Here is a 22,411-nt window from a genome sequence, read left to right as displayed (position 1 = left end):
GATTTCTGCAGGAAGCAGACAGCTCCGTTCCCACTGCAATGGCCTGGCTTGGTATTGCAGGCACTGAAGTGAATGAGAACTTGGCCTGCAATACCAACCTGGACCACAGTGGGAACTCAAATTTTTTTACTTCATGCAGAAATCAGCTCAGCGCATCAGTGCACCAACCCAGCAAACAGCTGATCAGTGGCAGTCCAGCACCAATCTACTATTGATGACCTATCCTGAGGATACGCCATCAATAGTTTACTACCCCTTTAAACCAAATGTGTGAAATATTTCCTGGGCTTTTGTTGCATCGCCAACAATCTGAGGGATAGCTTGTATCTATCCTATGTAATAACCCTGGTGTTTTATCACCAGTGAGAAACCACTCTGTAATTCATGTCATGCATTCAGTTTGAAATAGAAAAGGAATGGGATTTCTCAGTATTTCTTTAGTTTGAAATGCTTTGTCCCATTCTGTAATGTATGAGGGCTGACCTCCTCTATCCATTAGCTATTTGTATAAAGCAGAGATAACAGGAGTCAAGGATATGAGTTTAGAGATGGATTGGGAGATGATGTTCTAGTACTTAGATATTGCAGTTCCTATAATATCAGTAATAGGAGGCTTTCTGAATCAATAAGGGTCTAGGAAAAAAGAGGATTTAAAAAATATGCTTTTTTTTTCAGGCAAATGCAGTAGGCAGTTAGCTTACCTAATCACGAAATGAAAATCTTTAACCCCGTCCCGCTGCAGCACGTTTTCTTTTTGTCCTTTTCATTTTTTTGCCTCCTTACTTTATAAAATTCTACTTTTTTATTTTTCCAATGGTATTGCTACATGAGGGCTTGATTTTTGGGGTGATTAGGTTACATTCAGTCGCATGAGAATCTCGCACGAGTTTTATGGGTTGCGAGACGCACAAAAGTCGCATGATTATGAACTCTATTCTTTTGAATGTACTTATTCAAATGAGCAATTTTTTTTCCCCTCGCAGTGATGCCACGAGGATACAAGATGCAGCATGTTCTATCTTTGGACGTTGAACGCCTCACCAATTGTTTTCAATGGGACCTTAAAAGAGATTGCATGGCACTCGTATGCCGTGCGATGTGATGTTTCCGATTGAAATCCATGGGAAACATTTGCAATCCTCTGACGTGCGTGTAAGTGTGGCAAAATGGGGGAAAAAAGCACAATGGTGCCATTTTGGGGGAAATTTGTTTGATACGGCATTCACGTTGCATTAAAAATGACATCTTTTCTTTAGCGCTTATTCACACGGGTGTATATCGGCTGGTGTTTTAATGGCCGGCTGATATACGCTACCATGTGATGCATGGGCAGGGGAAGACAGCTTAGCTCTGCTAAGCTGTCTCTCCGATCCCTCCCCCTCACCGGCTTACCTCCTCTCTTCTCTCCTCTGTCTGTTTGCAATGGGACAGTGCGCCAGTGGCGCTAAGCCCTTTGTCCACATCTAGCAATGGGAGGGAGCAGAGAGGAGAAGACAAGTCGGAGTTTAGCAGTCACGCTTCCAACTCTCTTCTCCGGCCGCTGTCATTGGCTCCCATAGGAGTCTATAGAAGCAGCCATAGTCCAGCCAGGAAGATAGTTCCAGGTCTATCCTTCCTGCCCAGCGTAAAAGTGCCCGGCTGGGCGTTTTCACGTTGCGGGAATATGCCTGTGTGATCTGATGCATTGGAATCCAATGCATCAGATGGTAGCATATATCAGCTGGCCATGAAAACGCTGGCGGCCAATATACGCTTGTGTGAGTAAGCCCTTATAGTTTGGGTCAGAATAAAGGGAGTCCAAAAAAGTGCAATTCTGGTATTATGTATTTTTTTTCTGACAGCTTTCACTATGCCAGATTAACAATGTGATATTTTGACAATTTGTACTTTCACAGACACAGCTACTGTATACCTGCTTATAATAGTTTTACATTTTTTTAATTGTAATTGTGATGACTTGGAAATTTTTTCTTTTAACTTTTAACATTTTCATAATAATGAAAAAAAAATGTATCTGACTTAGTTTTACAATTTTCTTTAGTCCCCATTCGGGGCTTGAACTTGTAATCGTTTGATTGCTCATACAGTAAAATGCAATTCTATAGAATTGCATTATATGGTATTCTGACCAGCAATCTATCAAGACATACCAGAGGCACATCTTGAAAGGCAATCATTCATGCCACCCTTGGTGGCTTTTAGATGGCCCTCAGCTGCCATGACACCTGGAAGGCTCCCCGTGATCTCATTGTGGGGTGGAAAGGTTACTCAGTACCGCTGCATACCAGTTGGGACAGTGAAATGAGAATTGACAGCGACATGTAAAGCGTAAACCCGTGTAATCTTTAATTGCAGTTGTTGTGGATGAGTATTGGCTGTCAAAAATGGCCAGCACCTGCCGTGTATGTAGGGGGCTTGGCTCCTGCTCCATACACAGACACCTCACATGCACGCTCAGGAAGGTGTTAATACGTAAGCATACCTAGAAATTGAAGACAAAAATGATATAATGAAACATGTCAGAGGAAATTGGAAGTCTCCAGTGAAGGGTTTGTGCCAAGATGGCATCACCAATAGGGCATATGAAGGTCATAGAGCTCTATGTCTCAAAACATAGAGATGCTCAGCAAGAAGGGTTGTTGTTATGGCGGAACCGTCTGCTATGCTGTGATTACAGGACAGCCATTTCAGCGAAAATGTCAGGGTGGATGCAGCTTTCCCAGTGTAATCAGCTGTGTGCCGAGAGCAGGACTCAGGGCTAACAGCATTGTCAAAGGCATTGTGCATCTTGGCACAAGCCCTCTAACTCTCAAACAGTCCCTGCTCATAGGTATTAGCAATAAAAAAAATACTCAATCCAACCAAGTTTCCTAAAATTTTGCAACAACAGGAAGCAGAAGTTTTTGCCTGGCTAAACTGAAAGAAGCCTTAAATTATAGCTGAATTTGACTCCCCCCCCCTTCCCCAGCCCAGACAGCTCTTCAGTGGCTCATTACAAAACAATTCAAAGAAATCATATTTTACTTTACGCCTCAATTCTTCCATTGAGCATTCATAGCAATGTATTACAGCATCTGAGGCTGAACAAATATTCATCCAGTTCAGCCTATTATCCTGCAATTTTGCTCCACAGGAAGGCAAAAAGACCCCATGAGGTAGAAGCCAATTTTCCTCCTTTTAGGGAAAAATTTCCTTTACAACTCCAACTTAGAATAATCCCAGGATGACTGACCCTTCTAAAGTAATCATTGATTATAACATGTACATCCAGGCCCCTCCAGGCAGAGAGTTTCCTAGTGTCACTGCTCTTACAGTAAAGAACCCCCTTCTACATCAGTGTAGAAACCTTCTTTCCTCTAGATGAAGAGGATGCCCCGTTTTTGCGGAACGAGTTGTAGTTTTTAGTGGTACCATTTAATTTACCATAAAAATCTTCTAGAAATGGGGTGAAATTGAAAAAAATGCAATTGCCCCATTTTCCAGGGAGGTTTAGTTTTTACGGTGTTCACAGTGCAGTAAAATTGACATGTGAATTTTAGGATGAGTTGTAGTCTTTAGGAGTACCACTCTGTTTTACATACATCTTTTCGATCACTTTTTATTACATTTTTTGGGGGAGCTGGGATAACCCAAAACCCGCAATTCTGCCATTCTATACTTTTTTTTTTACTATTTATGGATAAATAGTGCAATATATTAATACAGTAGTTCAGACTTTGAGGGCTTATTCAGACGGCGTCTCTCTCTGCAGGGGGTGGAGGCTGGAAACTTAGATGGGGTGGAGAGGAGGCAGAGAGGGGGCGGGAGCTCAGTGCACTGCTCCCTGCTCTTCCAGCCTCCTCCCCCTGCAGAGAGGGACGCCGTATATCGGCCGGCGTGAATACCTGGCCGATATACGGTCGTCTGAAGCAGCCCTTACAAACACAGTGATACCAAATATATGGGTTATTTATTGTTTAGATTTTTATGGGAAGAATAGGAAAAAATAGTTTTTTTAATTGTATTTTATTTATTTTTTACTGTTTAAAAAAAAAAAATAGAAAAAAAGTTCACATAGGAAACTTGAACATGAGATCATTTTCATTGTGGATCTCTTTGACATTTGACTCGGAAGTCAAACTCCAAGTCACAGAGGTGGGCTGCATCAGCCTCTCCGCTGCATGAAGACTGACAGCTCTCTTCCTGTACATAAAAGAGAAGAACGATCAGTCTTTGTGCTGCAGAATGATTCTCAGTCTGCTCCGCCTCCATTCACTAGCAATGATCGTTCCTGTGTAAATGTACAGAAATGATTATCGCTGGGACGGCCTGTTGTGCATCTGCACCGACTGGTTGTCCTATGTAAAAGGGCCTACAGACACGCAAATGAGAACGAGGCCATTATCAGCTCTTTAACCCTTTCCAGTCCAGTGTTATGCCTGTGAGATCTCCCTGCATAGTTCCCATGTTGGGCGGGGTCCGATACATGTTTCTAACACTATGCAGAAGAGAGGCCCGATGTCAGAGGTCTATTCTGCATAGTGTAATATACTTAATAACTCATGTTTAATTTTCAAAAAATTGATAATAAAATCATCATGACAGATCATTTCCGTCAAGAAATTCCAAGGAGTCTACAACTCGCTTTCTTACCCCAACTAAATAAGTGTAAGGGTGGCAGGGAAATTAGATTGGAAAACATAGTACAGATTCAACAAGAAACTGTGAATATTACATAAAGTCAAAAAATAACTTACCCCGTTTTCAGATGTTCCCAAAATTTTGCTCACAATTTGTTAGAAAAATAATCATAAGTTTAGTATCACAGAGACCCCCGTGGCAGCTGATCACCTGCTAACACAAATTAATCAGCTGGTGTCTAGTCCTTTGCGTTGTTTTTGGTACTTTAGGGTCCTTTACTATACTGGATGTTACTGCTGGATTTAGTTTCTAAATGAAGACTATGTTAAAGAGAGATCCTCCATGTGAAACACAAAACCTTGTTATGTAGAGTAGATGAGTTTTATAGCAAAGACGTACCTGTCTGTAGATTCCTCTTTCCCATTAGACCCACGAAGAAGTCGTGCATATCTCCTGTAAGGAGCAATTGGAAATTATGTAACTTGTATTTTCTGCATATATTAAAGCTTATATTGTTGTCTATTAGGGCTCCTTCAGACAGGGCGGATGCAATTTTGCGGACACCTCGGCCCAACATATGCGGTATGTACAAGGCTTTTTTGCACCCGAACCAGCCACACACCTTCTGGGTGCTCTCCCAAAGGAGTAATGTTACTCCTCCCAACCAACCTCACAGGCCTCACTAGCCAAGCCAGAAACCTACTGCACACTTATGGGGCAAACACCCCAAAACAGCTGTCTGTGTCAGACGCGGCAGCTCTGGGGTTCTCCGTGCCCGCACTACCGGTCCTGTTACCCGGGTGGCGGGGGTGCGGCGCAGAGGAGTCCCGGTCATGGTGACCTTCCTGGCCGCTGTGATTCTGTACGCCGCATAGTTAGCCGGGTTGCTGGGGACGCAGCGGTTACCATCCCGCGCCGCGTCCCTGTTGCCATAACACTCGGGTGCGCTTGTTCTGCACTCGCTGTTTGATGTCTGGATCCTGCTCTGCACTCGCTGTTTGATGTCTGGATCTCTGCTCTGCACTCGCTGCTGGATGTCTCGGTCTTTGTCTGTCTTTTGCAGTGTTTCATGCATCCCCTTACGTATTGCACATGCATTTACGCACTTACCATAGACTTCTATGAGGACATTTGGTGCGCAAATGCACAGGAAAGTAGAGGAAATTGAGGAAACGTGAAGGAACCCATTGAAATCTGCGTATTCCGCTTACAAATATTTAGTGCGCAAATACACCTGTGAGAAGGAGCCCAAGTGAAGGACATGCTGCGTTATCTTTTTCATGCACATAATACGCACGTGAAAAAAACGCAGGTGTGAGCGGCTCTATAGAAATTTATTGGCTTTAAGCACCGCATAGTACGCGTGTAAAATACCCACATAATACATCGGCCACATGCATCCGTGTAAGTGAGCCCGTAGGATAGTGTTGGCAACTTCATTAAGGGCAGTTTCAGACAGCCATAAGCTGGGGCGTAGTTGTGCCTGAACGAGGGGAATTGCAATATACATACTATATATGACTCAAATTTAAAGGGGTTTTCCCAAACTCAACTTTTGATGACCTTTTCTTAGGATATGAATAGTTGATTGGTGGAGCCTGTCCCTTGGGATCCCCACCAATCAGCTGATTGAAGAGTGCTTAGGTGAGCACCATGGTCTCTTCTCAGGTCTGTGACATCACATTCATCTGTCACGTGGCCTGAGATAAGAGTAACTCATTCCCTTTCAAGTGAATAGGACTGAGCTGCTCTACCAGGCACAGCCACTATAGAATAGACGGCGCTGTGCCTGGTGAAAACTGAAGCAGCTGTGACGCATACCTGAGTGTCTTTGTCATTTCAATCTGCTGATAGGAAAGGAGTCTGAGCAGTATTACGTACAGTTTTGCAAAACGGGACAAAATCAGGGTCGTCTGCAGAAGCCCCTACAAAAGCTAAATCCGCGTGTGTATCAGCAACAAAGCACACGGCAGAAGTAAGCAGCTCGGTTATGGATTTCTGCTGTGGCTTTAGAGACAAATCTGCAAGGAAAAATCTACGTCAGATTTCACCATGTGAACCTACCCAGTTTGTTTGCTATGGTGCCTTTATAAGACTTAGGGCTCATTCATACAAGGGAATTTGCACAGCTAACTTACATGCGCAAAAAAACCACAACTATTAGAACCAATGGTTTTCTATGGAAACATTCAGACGAAAGAATTTTAGGCACGCAAAACAAAATTGCACCTAAAAAGATAGGACATCAGCAAAAGAAATTCCCTGCTGTGCGAAAACATAGGTCCTGATTTGTCTTTGGTGCTTAAAAGCACAGAAGCCTCCATAGACTCCTATGGGAGACTATGTGAGGCGGTCAGCAAAAGGAGATTAAGGGATTTCCCAGCAGCTTGGATGCCGAGGGTTTCCTTGCAGGGGAGATGGAGGGATTCCCCAGCAGCATGGATGCCGGGTTCCCCAGCAGGGGAGATGAAGGGATTCCCTTGCAGGGGAGAGGGAGGGATGCCCCAGCAGTGTGGATTCCAGGGTTCCCCTGCAGTGGATATGGAGGGATTCCCCAGCAGCACTGATGCCAGAGTTCCCCTTCGTTTTGTCTGCATAAATTTTACAAGTGCAAATATGCCGTGTAAAGGAGCCCTAACAGTGTTTTCTATGCATGCATGCAACAAGATGCAAGTAGGTCCATTGATTTCATGTATTACATATGTGATTACATGTATCATGTGTACTCACTGCGTATTTATGCAATCTATTGACTTCAGGCTGAAAACACACTGCTGCAAATACACTCGGCGGTACTTAGCGTAGTTGCGTTTGAACGAGGAAGATTTTCTCTCCCTCGCCAGCAGTTTAAGGAGGGAGACAAAATCCCCGCAGTGAAAACAAAATCACTGAAGTGCTATTGGCTTTGCTTTGTCCCATTATACGGCCGTGATTATCACAACTGTATAAGGGCAGAAAAATACGTCCGTGTGTTTAAGCCCTCCATGGGGGCTACTTCAGTCCAAATACGGTCCAAAATAGGACAAACTACGATTTTTTTCGCACACATAAATGACCCCTAATTCTATTGTTATTCTACTTACGTTTTATGGGCAATGATGAAAACTCCTTGGAATCTATAGAATGATAAAGCAGTTTTGGGTTATAGAGGATGATAGTATATAATCTCCTACAGTATATTTCTGATATCGCTGCTTTCATCGCACCTGCTGCTCACATCTGCTTCCCGCCTGGCTGCTCTTTACACCCTACATACTGCTATCTATTATGTATAAATGTTACTTGTACCGCATTCTATGCCCCATTACACTGCACCGCTATCTCCTTGGAAGGCTTATAAATAAACTATAGGCAAGTGATATTAATAACACATGCACTTCTTTCTGCCAGGACAGCCATTTTGATAAGTATAACATTATTTTTTTCAGCTTTTAACTGTTTCCACTTAGAATAATTAATGTATCACTTTCAACATCCTTTTCTAATATTTACTAACCTATAAAGTATGGGACACCAACAATATAAAAGAAACTTATATAAATGCAAAATGCCATCTGCACTATGTAACATAGTACACATAACTCTAGAGCACACATACAAAAACTGTTACAAAGTGCCTCATGTGGTTCTCGTAAGTTGCCTTCTTTGGTGGCCTTCAGTAGAAGGAGTAATCCCAATATACAGTCTTAACATCTAGCCTTGCTTGAAACTCCGGAAGAGACATAAAAAGAGTTGAGAAGTTTTGGGTGAAATGAATTATAAATTGGTGCTGAGTGTGGTCTAAAAATTTTTATCATAAATTACCTCTTACCTCTTGTGCATGGAAACAATATATATGCCTAAATCCATATGTACCTATCAGGGTTGTACAGAAAGGAACAGGGGCACTCAGCAAAATCAAATTGGTGCCCACCTTCCTGCTTCTTGGTCATGTCATTCAACCATAGCTTCTAAGACTGGCAGCAAAATGTTATACAAACCCTGCAGCTCTTATGATTTTGGAATCAAGGAAATATCTGCCTCTATATCAGATACCCCACTGCTATGAATCCCATGTTAATGAGAAGTGCAATTTCAAGGGTTAAACACAAAGCCACATTTTTTTTTTAAAACAGCACCTTCTATCTTCGTTGGACCTTTTATCTTTTATCAAGTTAAAGGAAATGCATGCAAAAACTGCAGTTGTGGTTTTTATGCCTATACCATATAGGTAAATACATAAAAGTTGGCTAAACCTGCTGATATTGGCAAGACTGCTTATATGGTGGTAAATTCAACATGCCTGATCCTCTGTAGTTGCGGAAGTTAAGACACTGCAAAGGGGCCTGACAGAGGATTACTCCCCTCTGCAATTAAAATAAACATAGATGTTCTGCACTTATGCCTTCTACAACTAGCATGCTATGATCAAAAGCAACCAAGGACAACATCTGGAATGAGTTTGTACAACCCCGATTTGAAAAAAGTTAGGACGCTGTGTAAAATATAAATGTTAAGAAAAAAAGAATGCCATGACTTGGAAATCTTATATAACCATATTTTATTCAAAATAGAACAAAAAAGACATCAGAAGGTGAAAGTGAGACATTTTTCATAAAAAAAAAAAAATTAACTCATGTAGAAATTGATGGCAGCAACACATCTCAAAAAAGTTGGGACAGGGTGAACAAAAGGCAGAAAAAGTAAGGGTACTAATGAAAAACAGCTGGAATGTCAATTTTCTACTAAGTCACATGACTGTGCATGCAAAGAACATGTTAGAGAGGCAGAGTCTCCCAGAAGGAAAGACAGTCAGAGGTTCTGTGAAAAACTGCATCTAAAAACTATGGACCAGTTTAAGAAAATGTTCCTCAACTTAAAATTGTGAAGACTTTGAACATCCTACCAGCTACAATATATAATATCAAAAGATTTAGAGAATCTGGAACAATTCATGTGCACAAGGGACAAGGCTGGCGGTCAAGATGGGATGCTCGAGATTTACACAGAAGGGGGTTCTTTACTGTAAGAGCAGTTAAACTGTGGAACTCTCTGCCTGAGGATGTGGTGATGGCAAAATCCATAAAGGAGTTTAAAAGGGGACTTGATGGATATTACAGGATATAAATCTTAGGTTAACTGTTAATCGGGGTTTACAGGTAGGTGGGAACTCAGGGGTTGATCAGGGAATTAGTCTGATTGCCATTAGGGAGTCGGGAAGGAATTTTTCCCCCAAAAGGGCTAATTGGCTTCTGCCTCTTGGGGTTTTTTGCCTTCCTCTGGATGAACAACATAGGAGGATAAACAGGCTGGACTAGATGGACATTGTCTTCATTCGGCCTTACGAACTATGTTACTATGTTATGGGACCTCAGACGTCAATGCATTAAAAGAGGTATGATTCTGTAATGCAAATCACTGCACGGGCTCGGGAATATTTCCAGAAATCATTGTCTGTGAACACAGTTCACCATGCAATCCACAAATGCAAAGAAGAAACCATGTATCAACACAATCCAGAAATGACAGCATCTTCTCTGGGCCAAAGCTCATTTAAAAGGGACTGAGGCAAAATGGAAAATTGTTCCTTGGTCAAATGAATCAAAATTTGGAATTATTTTTGGAAAGCACGGACACAGTGTCCTGCAGCTTACACATATTTTAAGGCACTAACAATGCTGAGCAGTATATACAGGTAACAGATTTCGTAATACCATTTTGAATACTTTGTGGGGTGCGCGTTTTGAAATGGGGTGATATCTGGGGATTTCTAATATGTAGGCTTCTCTCTCCCTTCAGAAATAAATTGGTCCCTTAAAACATAGATTTGGGATGTTTTCATGAAAATCAGAAAAATGCCCTTGTATGTTTTCTGACATCCCAAATAAATAGAAGAACGTTTTCGAAATTGTACCAACACACAGTGCGCATACGGTAAATGTTAGTTATTAGCAGTTTTGTGTTGTATGATTATCTGTCTTAGGGCTTATTTACATGAGCGTATATCGGCTGGTGTTTTTACGGCCGGACGATATATTCTTCCATCTAAGCAGTTCCCCTCTTCCCTCCCCCTCATTGCCTCTCTGCTTCTCTCCTCCACTCCGGCGTTTGCAATGGGAGTGGGCAGGATGGGGCAGAGCTAAGCTCCGCTCTGTCCCACCCGCTCCCATTGCTGGCTATGAATAAGGGGCTGGGAGGGAGCAGGAGCTTAGCTCTGCACCCGTCCTGCCCACTCCCATCGCAAACCGCTCGGAGGGGAGGAGAGAAGCAGAGAGCCAGTGAGGGTGAGGGAACTGCTTAAATGGAAGCGTATATAAGCCGGCCGTGAAAACGCCTGCCGATATACGCCCGTGTAAAAAAGCTCTTAGAAGCAGAAATATTTAACGTTTGAAAATGGCAGATTCTTCAAAATTTTCTGTAAATGTAGGCTTTTTTAAATAAATAAATGCAAAATATATCGATCAAAACTCACTACTAACATTAAGTACAATGTGTCGAGAAAAAATGATCTCAGAACCACTTCCATAAATAAAAGCATTCAAAAGTTAATCCCACTTAAAGTGACACGTGTCAGATTTGAAAAATGGGGCCTCGTCAGAAAGGCCAAAACTGGCTGCAGAGGAAGGGGTTAAAATGAATTGGAGAAATGTCTCACTTTGGCCGAGGTTCTGTTGCAGATTCGGCTCAAAACACTAAAAGAACAATCGCTGCATGTAGCTTTTCTCTTCAGCCTAGCAGCTGAGAGGAAACCGAACGGACCCCATTATAGTCAATGGGGTCCGCCCAATGCTGTTTGATTCCGCCCTGAGACGGAGCCGATCGGTCACGTGGATTCCCCTTTCCTGCTTCTTGAACAGAGCAAGAAAGCAGAATCCCGAGCGCAGATGTGAAAGCAATCTTTCCCCTTCTGATATCTCTTCTATATTCTACAGTTAATAGAAAATATGGGATATGAGATTTCCAAATCATTGCATGCTTTTTTTCTTTACATTTTACACAACATCCCAACTTTTTGGGAATTGGGGTTGTATGTTCTCCCCGTGTTTGTGAGCTTTTCCTCTAGGTTTCTCCCCACCATAAAATCAATATTGACTCCCTATAAAATGCTCCTAATGTGTGCCTGACCTACAGAGACGTTAGATTGTAAACCCCATTAGGGCCGGGGACTGTGGGAAATATAACACATGGACAAATATTTCAGTTACCAGAGTTTCTTCTTCCCATAAGTCCAACGAAGCCATCATATGAATCGTCTTCATAGAACCTTTTCAGCAGTGTTGCTGGGAGTTTGTAGACATCTGAAGATTTCTGTTAAAAGAAACATCAAAGATCCATATTTATATACAAATCCCAGGAAAAGGCACGTCGCTAATAACCTCTGCCCCAAAGCCTTATTCACAAGGGCAAGGAAAAAATGCGTCAATAATCTGCAGTGACCGAGGATTCTGATGCAGAGTCTCATTAGATCTGATCACGGATTATAGCTTTTCAATAGGGGCTAACCCGCATGTAGATTTTAGGACTCCTTCACATGGGTGTATTGTCATGTATTTTTGCACACATAGAATGTACGCATACAAAATGCAGATAATCGCACCCTGTGATATCAGTGGGTTCATACAGGTCTTCTGTTTTTACATGCATGCGCAGAAAAATACAATCTGCTCTATTTTGTGCAAATTTGTGCACCAAAGCTGCCCATAGATGTCTACGGGGTGCACAAATACACTGCACAATTCTACTAGGGAAAGAACACACCTGGGACTCATTAGGCTAAATAGCCATTTAAATCAGTGCAAGGGTGCGTCTGGTACCCATGTCATCATGCACTGCAGGTGAACACAAAAACTCATACGCCCATGTGAAGACGCCCTTACATTGGGGCATCCACATCCAGATCAGACATGTCAATGGATTTTGTTTCCCCCCATGATGTGGAAAATCTATTGCATATGAGCTACAGCGTGGATTCTCGTATATGCATAACAATAAAACAGGCTGCACATTTTTTGGCGCAAATGAAATGCGTGCACAAAATACACTCATGTGAACGAACCCATTAAAATCAATGGGTTCTATTTACTGCGGATTGCACTCACTAATTTTGCGTGCGCAATGCACTGTGCAATTGCATGAGTGTGAATAAACCCTTAGGGTGCCTTTCCACTTGCGTTAAAGCTGCGTCTTTAATATCAATGGGATTTTCTAATGTTAAAAACACATGGCAGGTTAGTGCTTTGCGATTTTGGCGCGATGCGTTTTTAACATTTGAAAGTCCCAATGACAAGTAGGTAGGAGCCCTAAAGGGGACCTGTCACCTGCCTAAAGCACCATAAACTAACTTACGGTCCTGTTAGGTGAGGCGACAAGGAGTCGGGAGCAATTACCGAAAAATCGCCACAAAATAGAATGCGATGCGGGTCAGATTTTATCGCCCGTGTGAATACAGCTGTACAGTATAGGGAATTTCTTCTATGATTCAAGCAGCATTGTATTAGTAACATTACTACTAAAATAAAAGGCACTCGCCCGTGAGTCACCGGCAGTTCCAGCTGCTATGTACCGGGAAATAGTGAGTAATTATGGGCACAAGCACAAGTATGCATTAATCTCTGTTGTAATCTACCGTAAAGAAGTACTGCTCAGCCGCAATCATCTCATGTATCCACATGCAAACAGCTGCCAAGAAACTGCCCTACAAGTAGTAGTGGAAATCAAAAGGATGATACAATGAGACGATACAATGTAGATGACAGTATCATGACAGACACTGATCTGAAGGGAGCTTTATGGCAACACAACTGGTTTTCAGCGCCCCATGTTGATTGTATGGGAGCACCACAAGGCGCTGTCATCTCTATGTCTTCCATGTAGCAAAATAGTAAACAGAAAACCACGGCACTCACTCAAAACCCACTGGAAAAAGATATTCCGGGGGAGGCAAATTTAGAAAAAAAATAACTAGATTATTAATAAAGGATTTTCTTGTTATCAGTAGCGAAAATTTTTTTGGGATTGATGCAAAGCCACCAACAGGGTTATGTCTTCCTTTTACCCCAGTGGAATCGACCCTTTTTTCCTTTTTCAGTTTTTTTTTCTCCCCACATTCAAAAAATCCTAACTCTGTTATTTACCCATCAGCGTAGCTGCCTGGGAGCTTGTTTCGCACAGAACAAGTTGTATTTTTCAATGGTACTATAGAATGTAACATAATATACTGAAAAAGTTTTTTTTTTTAAAGTAGCGTGAAATGGAAAAAAAAAACTAATTTCATCATATTTAGGTGGGGGTGGGGGGTGGGGTGGAGGTCTTGTTTCTACAGTGTTACACAGTGCTACAGAAATGACATGATAACCTTATTCTATGGGTCAGGGCTTATTCAGATGGACGTGTATCGGTCGAGTTTTTACAACCGGCCGATATATGCTACCCCTCTTTGCAAGGGGAAGAGGAAGGACGGGACAGGAGCGAATGCACTGAGCTCCCGTGCCCTCTCCGCCCCTCGCTACTGTTTGCAATGGGAGGGGTGGGACGAGGGTGGAGCTAAGTTCCACCCCCTCCCATTGCAAACAGTGGCTAGGGGCGGACAGAGGACAGAGAGGGGGTGGGAGCTCGGTGCACTAACTCCCATCCTTTCCCGCATCTTCCCCTTGCAGAGAGGTGCAGCATATGTCGCCCAGGCGTGAAAACCCATTTGAATAAGCTTTCAGTATGATAACTACGATTGCAAACTTATATAGATTTTTTTTGCTGTACTACTTTTAAAAAAACTAAATATCTTAGGGAAAAAATACAATTATTTTCCACTGCCATCTTCTGACAGCCATAACTTTTTTTATTTTTTCATCGACATACATATATCAGGACTTGTTTTTTTGCAGGACGACTGGTAGCTTCTATAGGTACTATTTTGGAGTACATATGCCTTTTTGATCGCTTAGTATTACATTTTTTCTTGGAGAGGGGTTGACCAAAAAAAGCGTTGTGTATTTTTCTTTCTGACGACGTTCACTATGCGGAGCAAATACTGTGTTACTATAATAGATTGGACGCAGCCCATACCAAATATGTTTTGGGATTTATTTTATTTTAATTTTTTTTATTATAAATATGGGAAAAGTTTTTTTGCTTTTATTTTTTACCTTTTATTACCTTTATTTTTCTTTAGAAAAATAGTAATTAATAAAACTTTTTAAAATTATGTTTTACATTTTCTTTAAGTCTTCATAGGGGACAAGAACTTGTGATGGTTTGATCAGTCCTGCAGTATGATGTAATACTATAGTACTTCATTATACTGCAAGCTGACAGGCAATCTATCTAGTCACATCACAGGTATTACTTGACTGGAAATCTGCAATTGCAGCTCTGGGGGCTTTCATAGCAATCAAACAGCGCCCTGTGATTTCATTGGGTTAAGAGCCGCGATTAGCATGAGTGCTAATTACAGTTATTGCCTGCGGGTGTCAGCTGTAAGAAACAGCTGACATCTGCATTGTATACCCGTCCATACAACCGCCAACCCTCAATGCACAGGGCGTAACTGTATGTCCTGTGTCGTTAAGAGATTTAAAAACTTGCCTTACTATGACCACCCCTTGTCCTCATGACATTTTTTTGTAATCCTGGACAATCCCTTTAAAGGGGTACATCCACATATAATATATTGGTCTAGTGCTTCTCAGCTGCATTTATTAACATAAGCTTCTCTGCTACATTTTGATCAAGCTGTAGAAAGTAAACTAGCCATTTCTCGGGAACCTCTTTTTGGTGCATCCCTACGCTACTTGTTTCTCAGACTGTTTCTGGGAGCATACGGACAGGTAAGTGCTAGTAGCCTGTTCACATGATGCTGCTATTGCTGTAGTGCAGTGGCTGTGGGTGATGCGGCTTAACCTGACAGCAGTGGTGATATTAGGTAACAGGGTTATGCAACTTGATCAAAATATAACAAAGTACCTCATGTTAAAGGGGTTGTCTGAGTTATGTAGGGGGCATCTCAAGGGGTGTAAAAGAACAAAGCAGCTTACACTCACTACTCCCTGCCTATGCCCCGAGTCTCCCTGATGACATCATCTTTACAGGGTGCAGTCACCCTGAGCTGTCTCCGAGCAAGCTGCTGCAGCCAATAACAGGGCTCTATGATCGTTTCTAAGCTCTGTTATTGGCACAGTGTCCGAAGAGCAGGCCTATAGCCGAGGAGACAGAGGGGTAGGGAAAGACCTTGTCACGGGGCTCTACCATCTCCTCCCATGCAGGTAGCTCGAGACCCGACGACGTCACTGCTGGGGGAGATCACAGGCATAGTAACTGTGGGTTACCTGTAGTCTGATCGTCACCCATGACGCCACTGTTCCTTCTCCAAGGATGGATCATGCAGTTGAATAAAATAATCCACCACCAGAAGAGTAAATTTTGGAACAAAAGCGGAACGGGCGATATTGTCCATTTACTTAAACGTTTCAATAAAGTCAATAACAGTTGCAGAAATCACAGCTTACAAGAACTACAGCTTGATAGCACTCATGGGGTATTTCTACAATCCACAGTCCAAGTTATCTGCAGGTTCCTTCACTCCTGGTTCTCACTTTCTCCACTGGCAAAACACTCACCCTTTCTCTCTTCTCTTGCTATGGAGTGGTTCCTTTCTCTCAGCACTCAGCAGTAGTACTGAGGATTTCTGGGTTGGAGGGGCCAAGGCTAAGCATCAAGCCAACGCTCGGCCTCCTCCATGCTCCACACACAGACCAATCTCTATAGTGTTTGTGTGGCTGACTAACAGGTCCTCACTCAACTCTCGAGACTGGCTTACTACTCTTACTTCCTTGCATTGCATTCTGCAAACACATATATCATGCAATATCACGTGCTCACAATTGACACACACAAAACGATACATTTTCCAGATGGGACAGAACATACCAGACAGTAACCCTTTTGATCCTGCAGCCATCCAATACACATAAATCATATGCACTGCATCAAGAAACAAGACATTGTTACGAGACAAACATAGAATATTCTGGAGGAGCCCCACTAATACTAGGCCACTACATTGGCTGCAGCAGCAGGTTTACGGAACATCACAAGCTGATTGTAGTCTGTAAACAAACAGCACAGCAGAGACCTAGAGATGTCGCAGGAGACAAATGGGGAGCGGCAAAAGCATCAGTTACTTTGTAGTAGTATCAGCTACTTTGTTAATTTACACCACAAGGGACCCATTGAGATGCCCTTTACATAACCCATGCAACCCCTTTAAGGGTATGTGCACACAATGCTGAGAAATTTTGCATCAAAATCCGCATGAGGACTTTGCTGCAATGAGTGAATTCCATAGTTGAATCTGCACCAAATTAGTGTCAATTTGTACCATTTCCGCAACAAAGTGAGCTATGGATTTTGAAATTCTTGTACAGCAGATTTTTTCCGCTGTAAGGCTGCCTTCACACTGGCGAGAAAATTACGTGAGATTTGTGCATGGTGAGAAGCACAAGTCTCACACAAATATGAATGGGGTCATACACATTAATGATGCTTTCCTGCATGGCACCATGATGTGATGCTTTGCAGCAAACAAATCACAGCATTCACAGTATTCCATGAGTGGAAGAAAAATCGCAGCATGCTTTATTTTACCGTGTAGTACGAGCGGACGTATGAGCTACGGCTAAGTGACTACGGCGTAGGAAATACAAAAAAAAACTATACTGTGCATGATCTTCTGTGTGGCTCCGCAGTTCTGCGCAACACAGTAAAGTGCCATATGCAGGGTCACCGGCCGGGCTCAAAGCTGGAATCCACTGCGGGCCTCCCCATGCAGAACCCAGCCTGTTTGTGTAAGCCCGGCCTTATAAATATTGCAACAGATCGTGTATTTTTTTTCTACAATCTCATTATTGTTGTGTGATATCTTTGTGTTTTTGCTATGGAGTGAAAAACCTAAGTTAACATATTTTAAGGCCGCCTGCACACGACCGGATCGGCTTCCGTATGCGGGAGCCCGAAGCAGAATCCAACCCTGTGCCTGGCCGGCGTCCATGCATACCTGTATTGAGGATGGATTTTGAATTTTTTATTTTCATTCTTGCGCCGCTGCTAGGTGATGACACAGAAACTGAGACCTTTCCACGATGTCAATTACGGAAGGGCCGTGGGTCAGACAATGGAAGCTGTCTGCGTTCAATCAGCACGAAAATGGAGCATGCTGCGATTTTTCCTTCGCTCACGGAAATCGCAATTTGATTCCACAAGTCTGTAGGAAGAATCGCTTTTCCATAGCATGTAATGAATGGCATTTGCTGCCGATCCACAGTGCAGACGCCAACCGCGGATTCTGCAATGTAAGTCCGTTTGTGTGCAGGCGACCCAAGTGTGGTGATTCCATAATATGAGCAAGGAGTAGAGAGATGATTTTAAACATTGACCGGGAAACTGAGAATTCTGCTGTTGTCATTACACACACAAACAAGCAATAACTTAAAAAAACAAGGTCATAATACCCTGCAGGAGGTGTCAGCTACATATACTGTAGTTTCCCACTGCTGGACCTTCTACTATCTATAATCACAGCACCATATTATACACTAGTTTCAGGACTTGCTTGCATTGGAGGATCCTCTGCTTGCAAAGTGGTAGAATTGCAGTTTATGTAATTATGACAAGTTTTTCTACCATTACAAGTTTCGCCCTTGAACTATAAAGATGTGGACTTAGCTGCTCGTTCTGCCTTTCCAAGTGGTGAAAACTGACAGTGCAGATTAACAGCAGCTCTATAAAGAGCTGACAACTGATTAGTAACCTCCCCCTGGTGGCGTTACGAACAACTCTGAAGTTTGCCACCAGCAGCCAGTGAATTGCTTCATACTGGTGCTCTGACATTTCCAACAGAGTCTTCTATTCTACGAGTATGAAAGAAAGTGCAGCTGGTGTATTCGGAAAGCTGACAAAAAAATTGTTGCTAACTAGATTTTTTTGTGCAATTTATGCATTAAATAAGCTTATTTAAATATGTTTTTCAGTTTAATATAAAGTTCAGCAACTTCTTAATGTACTTTGTGTTTCAATTGCTCTCCATTGTAAAGATTTCTGCTTGCTAACTCCATGACCTGTTCCGACAGCTTGTTACAATGCATCAAAGTAGATAAAATGTATCAATGTGGAGATGAAGCTGTACAGGGAATTGTCTAGGCTAGAGACAACTGTAACAACTTCTAGTTGTTGGGCCATGAAACTAACTTTTATCTAGTGATCAACAGTAGTCTTTATTTTCTTCCCAAGATGGTGCACGGGGTACTTTAGGGCAGTGTTCCCCAACTCCAATCCTCAGGGACCGCCAACAGGTCATGTTTTTAGGATTTCCTCAGTGTTGCACGGGTGATGTAATTATGGTCGGTCCCTCAGACATTGCCACAGGTGTTCTTACCATAAGATATCCTGAAAACAGGACCTATTGGTGGTCCCCGAGGACTGTAGTTGGGGACCCCTGCTTTAGGGGATCGTGTTTGTTGTTGGTATGATAAGACGTAATGTGACTTGAAGGAGATCAGTGTGTGCAGGACCGGAGGAATGGAGGGGATTGCAGGGTGTGGATACTCCTCCTTTCATTGTTCCTGAGATCTATGGTCGGCATCTGGCCATGGACCAGAGTGAGGCATGCAGCAAGTGTGAAAGGACACAGACGGGTATTCTGCAATTGCAGTCTGGCCCTTACACAACATCTCTTCTGAAACATCCGGCTTCCAGTGATTGATGCTCTCCTTCCACTCGATTGCTAACAAAAGGACTCATCAGCAGATACCGCCATAGAAAGACTACTTCATTATGAATAGTGACCAGGCCTTAAGATAGCAGATATTTTAAGCAACAAAGCACACATATACTGCTTGATTCCAACCTGTTGTAGACTTTATTATTGTTTGGATGGCCAGATCGACCCGGTTTCATGTTATCTTAGTAAACGTTATTCAAGTATTTAAGATGAGTGGCAAATGTCTGCACACAGTTTATGCGTGGAGCTCCTGCTAACCCATGATGTCCTAGGCCCAATACAAGGCCAGTTGCCATAAGCAGCCTGTGAATCTAGATAGACCTGACCCATAAGATCTTAGTTTCCTTCTTTTTGGCTCTGAAGAGAAGGAAACCATGACTCCTAGAAAGGTGGCCTTGGCTTGTCAAACAGCAGAGGTTTCACTAGCTCCCACCCGTGCAGCACCTGCAGCTCCTCTGCTCAATAGGAGCAGACCTCAGCAACCTCAGATAGGGAAAAAATCCATTTCATGGAACAACTGCTTTAAAGGGGTTGTCTCGCGAAAGCAAGTGGGGTTATACACTTCTGTATGGCCATATTAATGCACTTTGTAATGTACATCGTGCATTAAATATGAGCCATACAGAAGTTATTCACTTACCTTCCCTGCGCTGGCGTCCCCGTCTCCATGGCTCCGTCTAACTTCAGCGTCTAATTGCCCGATTAGACGCGCTTGCGCAGAGGGGTATTTTCCCTTCTGGACGGTCCAGGCACGAGCGGCATTCTGGCTCCGCCCCCTTCTACACGTCATCGCATAGCTCCGCCCCGTCACGTGTGCCGATTCCAGCCTCTTTGGAGGTCTCCATGATTGTGGAGTCAGTACATACCACAGAATTGCTTGCAGCTACCCTCGGCTATTTTAACTTCTCCCGTTAATGTTAACAAACCCCAATCATGAGCTACAGGGCTGAAGATACCGCAAAGCCCACAGAGACGTGTTAACTTGATTCTTCCCAGGACTGAAGTTATCATACAATCCACTCCCCAGAGCAGTGATGGTTTCACACTGCCCAGAAATACACAGGACATTTTCCTCAGCCAACTCACTGACTCTCTCTCTGTGACAATACGCGAGTTTTGCTGCATCGTACCACTGTGGCACGTCCTTGACTCTGGGTCCCTGTCAGTACTTCAATTGAGCCATGCAGAGCTGTTACCCAGGCCACACTAGGTCTCTTAAAAACTTTGTGTATTTTTACCATACACTCCCTATGTAGAACCAAAAGCAGCTTTTAAAGGGAATCTATCGCAGTCTTCCTCCATGTTCAGGACAGCATAAGGTAGTCACAGGCTCATTGATTACAGAGATGTCTGTCTCCCTCCTTGCTGCACCATAAGAGGAGAATGCAGGGGCTGTGATGCTAGCTGAAAGCTCTGCTGATAGTAAAGACTAATTAGAAGGGGAGAGGGCCTGAAACCCCCAGACTTGAGAGGGATTGGGTCTGAGTTGCTGTGGTGTGTATACAGAGGCAGAATGGAAGAGTGAAACGGCCAGGGCTGGAGAGAGTATTGCAGGTGCGGAGCACCAGATTCAGCCTGAGGACAACCAGACTGCAAGAGAAGCTAGTCCAAGAGTTCAGAGCAAGTGTGGAATAGCACTATCAAGCAATAGACAGTGCCAAGTGGATGTCAAGGTGATCAGTAGCAATAAGTTGTAAGTGAGGTCAGCCTCATTAAAAGCCGAATTGGTGTTCACACGCATACAGACTTGATAGTTAGCCAACAGGTCTGTTGCATATTAGTGAGGATTTAAATTCTGGATTTGTGGACAGTAGGCGTTTACCCAGGGCTCAACTGGCTATAGGCGACTATTGCTGCAACCTTTACTGTAATCAAGCCTGGACATTTATACAAAACTAAAGTTTAATTAGATTGCTTCTGGAAACCATGAATATTTCTGCATTAATGGGCTGTGTGTAGTAGTCCACGGTCAATATTCTACTTAACTGCTTTAGGATCCAAGTTGCATTGTTCATATTGTGCTCTACCGGCGTATTGCTTATTGTATACAAAGTGTGAAACAGTATTATTTTGTGTTGGACATATAGTAAGATTTCCAGGCCTAAGCTAACCTTAATTAGAATTGAGTGATAGTTCAGTAATATTCACTGTGCCTTCTTTATATCATATTATTGTTTACCACATATTACTGTCTACCACATTGTAAGTAAAGACTACCTCCAATCCAACACTATGTACACCAATGGGTTGTACAAGAATGCCACAAAATGACTGCTGTCCATGCAGCCTGTAGAAACCCATCCACCAATGGGAGAGTACATCTGTAAGATAGCAGTCATATTGGACAACCCCTTTAATTATGACCAAATTCGATGCCATATGGACTGCGGCCTGTAGTACCTTGTGCAATACAAAACCGTATTGTGCCCCGTGGAATTCCTATGTGGTGTGCTATATCACCTACTAAGTTTTTTTTATCTAGAAACCCATAAAATTGTGCTTCTAAGGAAAAACTTGGTCCAATAGAACTAATTGAGCACCCCACCATCACCTTTATTTGGCAGTATGCATGACCACATTGAAATATAATCGTATACATGAGTCACCATAAAGTCAGTAAATTTATGCTACAAAAGAATAGATTACGACTACTGAAGTATTGAATCTGTAGCTGAAATAACCCCACATAATGCACTGATTATAGCTAGCATGCAATGCTATGACTGGCTTCAATAAAACTGTTGTATAAAATTGGTCTAAGGGAAATGTCAGACACAGTTCTCCCCATTATATCTAAACAACTTTAATGGAAAATGAATGACTTAACCAGAACCATTCTAATATGATTTAAGATGAAAGTGCTGAAAGGCAGCTAAAAGGAAAGAGAAGATTGAAATACAAATCACCCAAAGAGACAGACAAAATACCCATACCATAGAAATGACAATTGTACAGTTCCACCTCTTCATCACAACCTCAAAGCTGAAAATCTAGAGGAGCACAGCAGAACTTTCATTCTTTATTAAATCAATAATAGAGATT

General features: G+C 42.6%; 1 protein-coding gene across 1 annotated transcript in view; it reads right to left on the bottom strand.

Moving 5' to 3' along the window:
• Positions 1-22,411, bottom strand: part of TAC3 (tachykinin precursor 3) — a 55,463-nt gene that overhangs the window by 7,640 nt on the left and 25,412 nt on the right. Inside the window, exons 2-4 of the mRNA XM_066589002.1 lie at positions 11,805-11,907; positions 7,704-7,736; positions 5,020-5,073 (exon numbers count right to left, since the gene is read on the bottom strand). Of these exons, the coding sequence (XP_066445099.1) occupies positions 5,020-5,073; positions 7,704-7,736; positions 11,805-11,907 (190 nt within the window). The remainder of the gene's footprint in view (positions 1-5,019; positions 5,074-7,703; positions 7,737-11,804; positions 11,908-22,411) is intronic.

This window comes from Eleutherodactylus coqui, chromosome 1 (assembly GCF_035609145.1).
Source record: "Eleutherodactylus coqui strain aEleCoq1 chromosome 1, aEleCoq1.hap1, whole genome shotgun sequence".
NCBI classification, from domain to species: Eukaryota; Metazoa; Chordata; class Amphibia; order Anura; family Eleutherodactylidae; genus Eleutherodactylus; species Eleutherodactylus coqui.
Note: the sequence above shows the minus strand (reverse complement) of the source record. Positions and strands in the feature narration are given on the sequence as shown.